The sequence below is a fragment of the Acomys minous genome (genome assembly GCF_964271855.1).
Source record: "Acomys minous genome assembly, chromosome: 16".
NCBI classification, from domain to species: Eukaryota; Metazoa; Chordata; class Mammalia; order Rodentia; family Muridae; genus Acomys; species Acomys minous.
In genome coordinates, this window is record NC_140498.1 from 49,241,156 (window position 1) to 49,253,473 (window position 12,318).

At 48.2% G+C, this 12,318-nt stretch overlaps 1 protein-coding gene across 2 annotated transcripts in view; it reads left to right on the top strand.

Moving 5' to 3' along the window:
* Positions 1 to 12,318, top strand: part of SNX29 (sorting nexin 29) — a 401,127-nt gene that overhangs the window by 3,926 nt on the left and 384,883 nt on the right. For both annotated transcript variants that reach the window (XM_084763168.1, XM_084763169.1), the window contains exon 2: positions 10,079 to 10,140. In XM_084763168.1, the coding sequence (XP_084619294.1) occupies positions 10,079 to 10,140 (62 nt within the window). The remainder of the gene's footprint in view (positions 1 to 10,078; positions 10,141 to 12,318) is intronic.

Genomic DNA, 12,318 nt, shown 5'->3' on the forward strand with positions numbered 1-12,318 from the left:
ATAAATTAAAATTAAATAAAATATTTTTAAAAAAAGTAATTCATTTTGTGATCCTCTCAGAAGCCGGTGCTACCTTAATAGCACCAGCTATCTAATGTTCAAATGTAAGTGTTGGCTGTGTGATTCGTTTTATGGTGTAACTTTACAATTCAGATCTAAGGGTGGTTTTTCTTTTAATAATTTACATTTCTTTGACAGAAAATTTAGGGTTTTTTTTTGTTGTTGTTGTTTTGGTTCTTTTGGTTTTTAGATACAGGGTCTCTCTGTGTAGCTCTGGCTGTCCTGGAACTAACTCTGTAGACAAGGCTGGCCTCGAATCCAAAGATTGGCCTGCCTTTGCCTCCTGAGTGCTGGGATTAAAGGTGTGCACCACTACTGCCCAGTGGGAAAGAGGTTTTAAAAGTTTATTTTAGTGTTGTGACAGAACTGTACAAGCCTCACTGTGATCAGCATTAGAAAGTTTTCATTATTCATTATCTCAGAAAGACAGTCTGGGCTCATTAGCAATCACTGTTTATTTACCTTCCTCTCATTCTTAGGCAGCTAATCTACTCTCTCTCTCTCTCTCTCTCTCTCTCTCTCTCTCTCTCTCTCTCTCCTCCCCCCATATCTTTATTCTTTTGAGATATCGTCTTCCGTATTCCAGGCAGCGTTGTACTAATCATGTACCCCAGAATAGCCTTTAACCTCTGATCTTCCTTGCCTCTATTTCCCAAGTGTGGGGGTGCATACCTGACACTCTGGATTTTCCTACCCTTTGTATTTTATGGAAATAAAATAATAAAACATTTATTTTTGTTAACTAAGTATAATCTCAGGGTCCAGCTGTGAAGCAGCCTAACCTGTAGTTTCTTCTTTCTGATGATGCTCTGCTGTGTGGGCACTGTGCCTGTGTTGTCACCAGCATCTGGCCTGTGGGTGGTTTGCACTTGGTTCTTGGAGGGATGCTGCTGTGAACCTCACATACAAGTCTCTATGGGGCCAGCTTCCCTTCTTGGTGAAGGTAGGGAAGAGTGGCCCTGCTGTGTTACAGGGAACCAGCTGTGGAACCTTGTCTGCTTTTCTGCATCTCTGCTGCCCAACAAGCCTTTGAGAACCTGCTTTCTAGTGGGTGTGAAGTGATACTGGTTTGCGGTTTTGATTTGCATCTTCCTAATGACTAGTCATTTTGAGCATGGCCTTTTGTGCCCACTGGCCAGCTGCATCTTCTCTGGAGAGATGTCTGTTTATATCATCTGTCCATGGAAACATTTTTCATTTTAATATTTTGTGTGTATGAGTATTTTGCCTGCATGTGTACATGTGTACCACATGTGTGTCTGGTGTCTCGGAGCTAGAATTACAGCTCTATGTATCTATGTGAGCTGCCACATAGATACTGGGGACTGAATCTAGGTCCTCTGGAAGCTCCGCCAGTGCTTTTAACTCCTGAGCCATCTCCATTCCCCATCTGTCCATTCCTCAGTTGACCTATTTGTCTCTCTTTAATGTTGAGCTGCCAGAATTTTGTGTAATTTCCATATATAACTCTTTTATTAGTATGTTTACAAAGCTTCGCTTCCATCCTGTGGGTTGTCTTCGTACTCTTTTATTGGGATAGGGTCTTCTGTGGCCCAGGCTGGCTTTGAACTTGATGTGTAGCTGAAGCAGGCCCAGAACTCCTGATCCTCCTGTCTCCACCTCTTACGGGATACAGGATTACAGGTGTGAGCCTCCATGCTGAGGACAGCTTATTTATTTATTTGTTTGTTATGTCATCCTTTGAGGCATAGTGTCTTTGTGTGTATGGAGGTCAGAGGTCAACTTCTGTCTTTCTTAGTCACTTACTCCCTTGTTTTTTTTAGACCAGATCTCTTCCTGAGCTTGCTGCTTTCCAGTTAAGCTAGGCTGACTAACAAACCTCAGGTGTCTGCCCTTCTGCCTCAACACCAGGATTACAAGCACTGCCATGCCTGGCTATTTATTTATTTATTTATTTATTTATTTATTTATTTATTTATATTTTGAGACAGAGTCCTAACTATGTAACTGTAGCTGGCATGGAATTTACAGAAGTCGGAACTAAAGGTGTGTGCCACCATGTGTGGCTGGTTTTATTTACTTATTTTAAAATGTGGGTCTTTCGGATCAAATCAGTTTTTCATGCTTGTACAGCAAGCGCTTTACCGACTGAGACAGCTCCCCAGACTCCACAGTGTCTCAAAAAAGGTACATGTGTGTGCGTGCGCACATGCGCCTGCCCCACAGTGTCATTTTTGAAGACAGTGCCTTGTTTTGCAATCCCGGCTGCCTTCAAAGTCCAGATCTTCCTGTAGTGAGATCCTCTGCCTCAGCCTGGCCAGGGATACCTGCTCAGAGTCCCCTCCCTCAAGGTGTCTGCAGTTGTCTCAGAAGGACACGTGCTCTTTTGTCCTGTGGGTTGTTTTTGCAGGGTTTTGCTCATTGCTTCCTTTTGGTGTGGCTAAACATGGTTTTCAGTTTCTTGTATATTCTGTACATTAGCCATTAGACTGCTCTATTCTTGAATTTAAAATGCTTGAGTGAAGCAGAAGTAAGATGTGTTCAAGGCTGAGAATATTACGTGCAAGTATCCAGGAAATGTAATGGCCCTAGATAATGCACACAACAGATAATAGATTATCACCAGGCCAGAAGCAATGAAGATGCCCATTGGCGGGGAATGTGTAAGCACCGTGTGTATGCCTCTCGAGAGAAAACCTCAGCCTGGTCAAGAAGAAAAGCGTAACCACACGCCTTTAATCCCAGCACTTGGGAGGCAGAGGCAGGTGGATCGCTGTGAGTCGGAGGCCAACCTGGTCTACAGAGCGAGTCTAGGATAGATTTACACACCAATGTAGGACAGTGCACATTAGGTAAAACATCAGTGTTGTGGCAGGGAGGAGCTGGGGTGCTGCGGCTCAGTTGGTGGAGTGCCTGCCTGGCATCCCTGAGACCCTGAGTTCCATCTCCAGCCACATTAGCTGGACATGGTGCTGCACGCCAGTAGCTCCAGCGCCCAGGAGGTGGAGGCAGGAGCTCAAGTGAATTTTTTGCCATATAGAGAGTTGGAAGACAACTTGGCCTACATGAGACTCTGTCATGTAAAACAAAAAACAAAAACCACTCAGCATAGAATTATATGTAAAATATATGCTTTTTGTATCCGAGTCACGGCACCAAAAAAAAAAAAAAGAAAAAAGAAAAAAAGAAAAAAAAAACACGCTTCAATGTAGCTTAACATACCCATCCAATACAGCCATTGTGGATTTATATTCACTTGTAGAAGTAAATAAAATGCCAGCAGGAAAGGCGATTATCTGGTAGAGCCGGGTGGGCGTCTTTAGGGAAGGAGGGGTCAGATGACTTCCTGGAGAACTCAGTAGGCAGGACCCTCCACTGTTGGCCTCTAGAAGCCAGGAGAGAGGAGGCCGTGACTGTTCTCAGCACTGTCTGTCTCCAGCTACATGTGAAAGTCCTTGCTGCACGTTTCCACCAGTAACTCTCCTCTTGGGAAGCCCAGGGTTAGAAAAATGCTGGAATTCCTGTTTGAAGGGTAGGAAGCTGGGGCCGGGAAGCCACTGAGCCTGACATGGCCCAGAGAGTGATGACCCCTGCTCCCTTCCTCGTGTGTGTGTGTGTGTGTGTGTGTGTGTGTGTGTGTGTGTATACATGTTGGCAGTTGTTTATTTTCTGCAAGGTTGAAGGTCACAGTTCTCTCCTTGGGCCCTATTCAGTCATGACTTGTACTTGGAATAAAGAATCAGCTGAAACAGTGACTGGAAAGAGAGTGTTTGTGGTTTTAATTCAAACGCTATTAATAGCATCCCCCTCATGACGTCACAGGACTAGTGTATTATGGTAGAATGTTCGCACTCCTGTGTCAGAAGTGCTGTATCAGCTCTGCAGTGGCTCAGATTAACGCCTCTGACCCCTCCTGCTGGTGTGTGCCTAGGTTCCGAACGCCTAATGAGAACCAAGTTCAAAACACTCGACATTTGGGACTAAAGCTGGGCATGGCGGCACGCACTTTCAATCCCAGCAGCCGGGAGGCAGAGGCTGTGGAGCTGTGAGTTGAGGCCAGCCTGGTCTGTGTAGCAGGTTTCAGGCTAGCAAGGGCTACATAGACTGTTTCAAAGGGGGAAATGCCATGCAGAGGGTGGCTAGGTGAAAATGCGTAAGGGACTCTGAAATGAAGACAGTGAGGGAAGGACTGAAGGCTGTGCGGTGGCTCGGAGGATGGAACACTTGGCACATTTGCACAAGGCTCTGGTTCCATCCCTAGCATTGCATAGGCCAGGAGTGGGGTGCACACCTGTAGCCCCGGGACTCAGAGCGGGAGGTATCAGGATCAGAAGTTCAAGGTCAGCCTGGGATAAATGAAACACACCCCTTAAAAAAAAAAAAAAGAAAAAGAAAAAAGATTGAGGAACTCTTGATACCAGCTGAGGCCATTTTCTCATTACCACAGCATTTATGTTTGCCTTTCATCTCTAACACTTCCAGGTGAGACCTTGCTCCACGGACTACATGTTGGCCACTCTTAGGAGGGCACAATCCTTTCTGCATGCAGCACACACTCTGTTTGCTTTTGTTTTTGTTTCTTTTCTTTTTCTTTTTCTTTTTTGAGACAGGGTTTCTCTGTGTAACAGCCTGGGCTGTCCTGGAACTCTCTTTGTAGACCAGGCTGGCCTCGAGCTCAGAGATTAAAGGTGTGCACCACCACACCCGGCCCTGCAGCACACACTTTGAACTATATATTGTACTTGAGACTTAGTCAGCTCTCTCTGCCCCCACTTCCTTTCCGTCCTTTTCTTCTACTCTTGTGTTGTGAATATTGGTACGCAGGATAGCGTAGCTGTCTTAGGATTTCATTGCTGTGAAGAGACACCACGGCCATGGCAGCTCTTACAAAGGGAAACATTGAATTTTGGATGGCTTACAGTTTGAGAGGTTTAGTTCATATCATCATTGAAGGAAGCGTGGCGGCGTGCAGGAAGCGTGGCGGCGTGCAGGAAGTGTGGCAGCGTGCAGGCAGACATGGTGCCTACATATGGTAGAAGGAGACTGTGTGCCACACTGCACAGTGGAGCTTGAGCAGAGGAGACCTCACAACCCGCCTCCACAGTGACACACTTCCTCCAACAAGGCCACACCTACTCCACCAAGGCCCCCTTCCTAAGAGTGCCAAGCATTCAAACACATGACTATGGGGGTTATACTTATTCAAACCACTACAGTAGCCTTCCTTTCTTTGCCTTATGTCTCTGATGTGATTTCCCAGAGGTGACACTGATTTTTTTTTCCCCCTTGGTTTTTTGAGACAGGGTTAGAACATGTAGCCTTGGCTGTCCTGGACTCACTATGTAGACCAGGCTGACCTCGAACTCACAGAGATCTGCCTGCCTCTGCCTCCCAAGTGCTGGGATTAAAGGCATGCTCCACCACTGCCTGGCTGACAATGATTGTTTTTGTGCCCAAGCAGCTGTGCTAGTACAAAATGCTGTGAGAGAGGCGAGGGCCCCAGTGGCTATCGAGGTGGAGTCAGCTTAGGAAACAGGCTTTGCTAGAGTACTGGCAGCATGCTGGCCTGATTTCTCTTGGTGGACTGTGGCAGAATTTGTTTAAGCCGAGGTCGGCTACGTGGGTGGGTGGGGCCATATGTAGCGTTGTGTAACTGAAAGATTTAGGGCTGTTTATTTGGCTTTAGGCTCAGCTGGATCCAGATTCTCAGGGAGGCAGCAGGACTATACTTCTGTCCCACTCTCCTTCACAGAGCAAGAGGGCTAGCAGCAGCTCTTGGCCACCACCCTGTCACATGACACTCGAGTCAGGAGTACTCCAGGGAAAGTCCAGGGCTGGCTGATCATAGGGCCATCGTGGAACCCAGTCCTGCAAATCCAGTGGGCCAGATCTGTATCATGCACTTAGCCTGCAGTTGTGTGTGCAGTCTTTCTTGGTAAACTGTGTGGAGGAAACACTAGTGTGTGGCATCTGGAAGACATCCCAGGTGTGTGTGTGTGGGGGGCTTGGGGTGAGAGGTAGGGCAGTGAAGCCTGTGGAGGCAAGGTCCTTGCCTGCCTCTGACTGACACTTGGCCATCCAGGAGCCCTCAGGCCTGGCAGAATGCTGCTTCTGCCACCTCCTCTACCTGCCAGGCCTGGGTGCCTTCCTCCTCTGAGGAGGGAGCCATGCCCATCTCATTTGTCTTTCTTTTCTTTTTAAGGTTTTATTTTACATTTTTGAGATTTATTTTATGTATGCGAAGTTACAGGTAGTTTTGCGTGTGTGCATGTGTGAGTGTGTGTGTGTGTGTGTGTGTGTGTGTGTGTGTGTGTGTGGGTGTGCGCGTTCTCTGGCTTGTTAGTGGAGAAGGGTCAAGCATCTTGCGTTTCTGCCCGCCAGTCTGTGCAGCATTCTGTCTTCAGGGCTAGTGGCACATAATCTCATGCAGGAACCAGTGTCCAGAGAAGGGAAGCGACTGCCCTGTCACGAGGCAGCAAGTGGCCTGGCTAGGATGAGGGCTCATGTCTTGTGACTTCCTGCTGCATGTTCCTCTCTTCACAGCCAGGGCTTCTCTCTGTACGTCCTGCTGCTGATGTGTGGCCTTGGAGCTGCCTGTGTCCTGCATCTTGAGACTCTCTTCTCAGATCCTTTCAGGGATAAGCTGGTTGGGTGGTGGTGGTGCACACCTTTAGTCCCAGCACTTGTGAGGCTGTGACTTCAAGTACAGCCTGGTCTACAAAGCAGGTTTAGGATAGTGAAGGCTACACAGAGAAACTCTGTCTTGAAAAACAAACAAACAAAAAAGTTTTTTTCCAGGAATAAGTTGACCACAGGTACCTTGCTGAGGTCAAGGTAGTCTCACTGGGATTCAGGCCGGTGGAGACCACAGCCAGCGATTGCGCCTCGGCCTCAGGGTGTTGTTTTACAGGTCACGTGAGGACCTGAGTTCAGACATCTGCCATTCACATAAAAAAGCCAGGTGTGGTGGAGTGTACTCCTAATCTAAGCACAGGGAGGCAGAGATAGCTGGATCTCTGGTGCCCATTGGATGGCCAGCCTAGCCTAACATGAAGACCTGTAGCCCACTGAGAGACCCTGCTCAAAACAACAACCAACCAACCCAAGTAGATGGCTCCTGAGGAGTGACACCAGAGGTTGGCCTTTGGGGTTGGAATGCATATGCACACATGTGTACCTGTACATGCACAAGTCATTACACCCTCCTGAGTAGGCACATAGTGACTAGTAGAGTGCCAGTCCCCCAGTGAGATGGAAGAGACAGGTTTTTTTTCTGATTTGTTTTTATTGTATTTTAGTCACATAAATTTCTGTTATGATGAGAAAAAAAAATAGTAGAAGTCACTTCCAGTTGTCACTGTCCAGTGTGAGGAATTGTTAGGTCTCTTACTTGGAAAAAGGAAGGAAGGAAGGAAGCTGTACTTCCCATTTTGGAGTTAGGCGTGAGGGGCAGAAGCTAACCCTTCTGCTAAGTGAAGAGAGGGCTGTGGAGAAGCACAGGTGTGAAGGATGTGCCAGGGCCATCTGCACTCTCAAGGCCCCTCCAGATGGTCGCTTGCCTGATGAGAACCGGTATGGGCTTGACCTTACCAAAGATTCTTCCAGAAAAAGCAGTTATTTTCTTGAGTGTCTTTGCTGTGCCTCCATGCCTGAAGGAAGGCAGGCATCTTCATGTGGTGATTCCAACACAGGCTTCAGTGTGCAATGCCACCCATCAAAATCACACTTGCATCAGTTAGTGCCCAGGTCAAAGCAGCATCTTAGCCTGTGGCCTGGTTGAAAGGACCCTCCGTGACCAGTTGCTCTGCTAGTCTGTCTGCCGGTCCTTCTGTCCACCTGCACCTGTACCCCAGCAGACTTCTAGTCCTGTCTGCCGGTCCTTCTGTCCACCTGTACCCCAGCAGACTTCTAGTCCTGTCTGCCGGTCCTTCTGTCCACCTGCACCTGCACCCCAGCAGACTTCTAGTCCTGTCTGATGGTCCTTCTGTCCACCTGTACCCCAGCAGACTTCTAGTCCTGTCTGATGGTCCTTCTGTCCACCTGCACCTGCACCCCAGCAGACTTCTAGTCCTGTCTGCCGGTCCTTCTGTCCACCTGTACCCCAGCAGACTTCTAGTCCTGTCAGACGGTCCATCTGTCCACCTGCACCCCAGCAGACTTCCAGTCCTATCAGATGGTCCTTCTGTCCACCTGCACCCCAGAATCTGAGCTTGTCTGGCCTCAGCCTCTCCCCTAGCTGCTTGCTCTGCCTGCCATGTCTTTCCATGGCCTCTGCTTTTCTTTATAAAGGCCTTAGCTCACATGTCACCTGTGCAGAGAGTGCCCACACTGTGCTGGCTGCAGCAGCAGCATTTTCTGTCCTTCCTCCCTGCGTCCTCATTGTTTTCTTCCTGTCTCCATCACTGTTTATTGTTTGTGTGCTCACACACTGTGCACCTCTCCCTAATACATCTTAGCTCTGTGAGAAGATGCCTCTATGCCATTTCACTCTAACACTCCTTCGTGGTGTGGCCCAGGACAGAAGCCCCTGGTGAGCAATCCCGCCCCTGCTGTTACCCACAGCCTTAACTCTGGCTGGGGCCCACCCGCCTCTTATGGGCAGCTCTGCCATCTGTTGGTGGTCTGCCTGGTGCTGAAGGCTCCTTGCCCCAGACCTTTTTAATAAAAAATCTCTCTGTGTGTCTTGTTTTTGTGGGAATCATTTGGGAATTCATTTGGCTGTAAGAAACAGCCTAAGCATCTATGGTGGCTTGAACAGATGTCGCTTCTGACTGGTGAGAATTATTTGTAGTATTGGCTTAGCAACTCACTGCAGCGCAGGAGGCAACCTTTGTGATTCTCTTGCCTTTTCCTTGGGGCATGTGGTTTAATGGGGCGAAGGACTGCCCTGGCTGTGACTCAGGCATGAGGATGTCCTTTCACAAGGCACAGCTTACCTGAAGCCTCCAGGCACACTCCTGCTTGCTCCTCATGACCAACTCACAAAACTTTTCCCAGTTGCTCCTCAACAACAAGCTGTTGTTGGCTTATTTTTGAGGCAGGGTCTCCTCATCATTCTGCTTGTACTGTCTAAGAACTGGGCTAGCAGGTGTGTCCACCATTTCTGGCTCATGAGGTGCTGAACCCAGGGTTCCACGAATGCCGGGTAAGCATTCTAACAACTGGGCCACACCCCCAGACGTCGCTGGCCAACTCTGTAAGGCAGCCTTGGCCCCTGAGAAAAAGAGCAACTAGGGTTTCCAGCCTGTCTAGCTGATGGCAGGGAAAAGGAAGTAGGACTGTCCAAGGACAGTGCCTGCCATTCCAGGGGACTTACAGCTGTTTTATACTCCTGGCTGTCAGAGGGGCATCCCTACCCTCCAGGACAGGTTTGACAATGTATGAAGCAGACTCAGAAGTGTGTGTGTGTGTCTAATGGCATCCAGTGAGTAGAGGCCCGGACCATTCAGGACATAGTCATTAAGTCTGGGGAAACTGAACTTAGCTGTTTTCCTGAGCTGCAGTACCTTACTGTGGTGGATTGTTGGTGCCTGGTCTGGTGACTTATTTTGTTAATGAATAGATCCATCATGTTTGTGGACAGCCATATGCTATCATGTCAGATGTCAGAAACTCCTTTTTCTTTTTCTTTCTTTCTTTCTTTTTTTTTTTAAAGACAGGGTCTCTTAGCTGGTCAGTAGTGGCACACACCTTTAATCTCAGCCCTTAGGAGGCAGAGGCAGGTGGATCTCTGAGTTTGAGGTCTTCCTGGTCTAGACTGAGTTCCAGGATAGGCAAGGCTACATAAAGAGACTCTGTCTCAAAAACAATGACCAAACCAAACACACACACACACACACGCACACGCACACGACAGGGTCTCTCTGTAGTCCTGGCTGCCCTAGAACTTGCTTGCTATGTAAACCAGGCTGGCCTTGAACTCAGGGATTCTCCTGTCTTTGCCTCCTGAGAGCTGGGATTTAAAGGTGTATCCCATTAAGCTCAGCATCTCATGTCAGAAAGTCTTAATCAGAATCTAACTGTCGAAAAGAAGTAATTGAACCTCATTGTATTTTAGGGCCACAGAATGATGACAAAAGGCAATTCCTGCTGGAGCGCCTTCTGGATGCAGTAAAGCAGGTAAGAATGCACACAGCAGCCTTTTGTGTGGATGTCCAAAGTTAACGCAGAAGTTGTTTCTTCCCTTATGTGCTTGCAGGGTATGTTTTGTGTCTGGGAAAAGTTTTGTGTATTTGCTTGTTTTGAGACTAGGTATCGCCAGGTTACCCAGGCTGGCCTTGAACTCACTATGTAGCCTAGGCTGGCCTTGAACTCTTGTCTCAGCCTCCCAATGCTGTCCCATGTCCACCTGTGTTTGAGAATGGCTATGAAAAGAGTTCTCCTAGGGAATGACGGGGCAGGGAAGGCATAAGAGTAGGGATGGAGGAAGTCATTGGGATGGAGTTTTGAAGTTCTCAGCGGGACCCCATCCTTCTGCAGTGACTGTCTTCGTGCCAGAGTTTGGTTTCCCAGAAGATTTGCATTAGGGCAGCTCTTCAGAGGTGCTGTCTTGAACTTAGGACCCTAAGAGTGCAAACACAAGATCAGGAGGCCTGAGGCCACACCCAGGAGCCTCTGTTGACAGCAGCTGTGCTGGCTTCCAGCGAGGCTGTTTCGGCTGTTAACGCTGGCTTGCCCGATACTGCGATGTTAGCTGTCATCACATGTCCACAGCTGTCATCACATGTCCACCTTGTGCCTGGCTCGCTAAGTGCTTTACAGTGGAGTCTTTCATCACCCGATGAAGGACTTCCTGTGATTGTTTTCACTTTAAGGGTCAAGACGCTGAAGTTCCTCGATGAGTAACTCGTTTAGGCTGTCACACTTGATCAGTGAGGGCTAGGATCCACCCCTGAGAAGGCGAAGAGCCCCCTTTCAGCGAGACTGTTGACTGTTGTGTGTATGTGGTGATAAGGAGGGAAATAGTTTAACAGGCTGTGGGTTACATGTTGAAGTGGGCTCAGAGAATCCAGTGTCAGCCCCCAAACTTGAGGCAGCTTGGTGTAGTGAAGGTTGGGGCAGTTCCATCTCTTTTTCAGCTGCCGGGCTTTGTGAGTGTCCCTGTGCTGGTTAGAGTTTTGTTACATCGACATAAGCTCCAGTTATCTGGGAAGAGAACCTAAGCACAGAAAATGCCTTCATCGGATTGACTGTAGCCGTGATTAGTGATTGATGCCGGAGGGCCCAGCTCACAGCGGGCAGATCTCAGCCCTGGGCGCTTTAAGAACGCTGGCTTGGCAGGCTGTGTGGAGGAAGCCGGTGAGCAGTGTTCCTCCATGGCCCCTGCCTCAGCTCCTGCACTGCTTCTCTCGATGACAGGCCGTGGTGTGGAAGCCTGAGATGAAGTAAACCCTTTCTTCCCCAAGTTGTTTTGGCCGTGCTGTTTATACAGCCAGGGCAGTCTTCCCTGCCTCTGGCTTCTCCTCCGCACAGGGTGCTGCATGAAGTGCACTTGCTAACATGGGCAGAGTGTGCCCTGTGCTTAATACAGGGAGTGAAGGAGAGCAGACCAGGAGGGGAGGTCAGTGGCTTTGCACTTAAAGAGAAGCAAATTGGGGCTTCTGCACAGAGCTGCTGAGTATTGAGGAGTTAAACTGTTCCATTTATCTTTTAAAAATCCAGCTTTATTGATAGCTCTATCATTTGCTTACAATTAAAACATACCACTTGGTGTATTCTCTGCCATGAGTTCTGGTGACGGTATCCTTTTCAGATTATATATGATTTTTAAAAATAAATGAAGGTTTTTCTTTTCATTTATTTATTTGTTTGTTTGTTCTTTTTGCTTTCTGTTTTTGGTTTTTTGAGACAGGGTTTCTCTGTGTCACCCTGACTCTCCTGGAACTCACTTTGAAGACCAGACTGGTCTGGAACTCACAGCAATCCGCCTGCCTCTGCCTCCTGAGTGCTGGGATTAAAGGCACGCAATACCATGCCTGGCTGTATATGTAATTTTTAATCCTAAATCTACATAACATGCAAGTTTGCTATCCAGAGCAGAGCCTTTGTCTGTACAGTGAATAGTGAGCTGACAGTGGGGGACACGCATGTCTTCTCAGCACCTGGAAGGCGTGGGCAGGAGGATTGTTTTGCTACGGAGTGAGGCCTACAGAGTGAGCCTGCCTCGAAACAAAGCAAGCTGAAAACACTGCCCCAAAAGAGGCAGATGGATGACGGGGAAGCTTGGGCGACACTGTGGACCGGACTCAAGGGCTAACCGTGGCTAGGCCAGGCTTTATAGAGTTGTTTTTAAAAGGT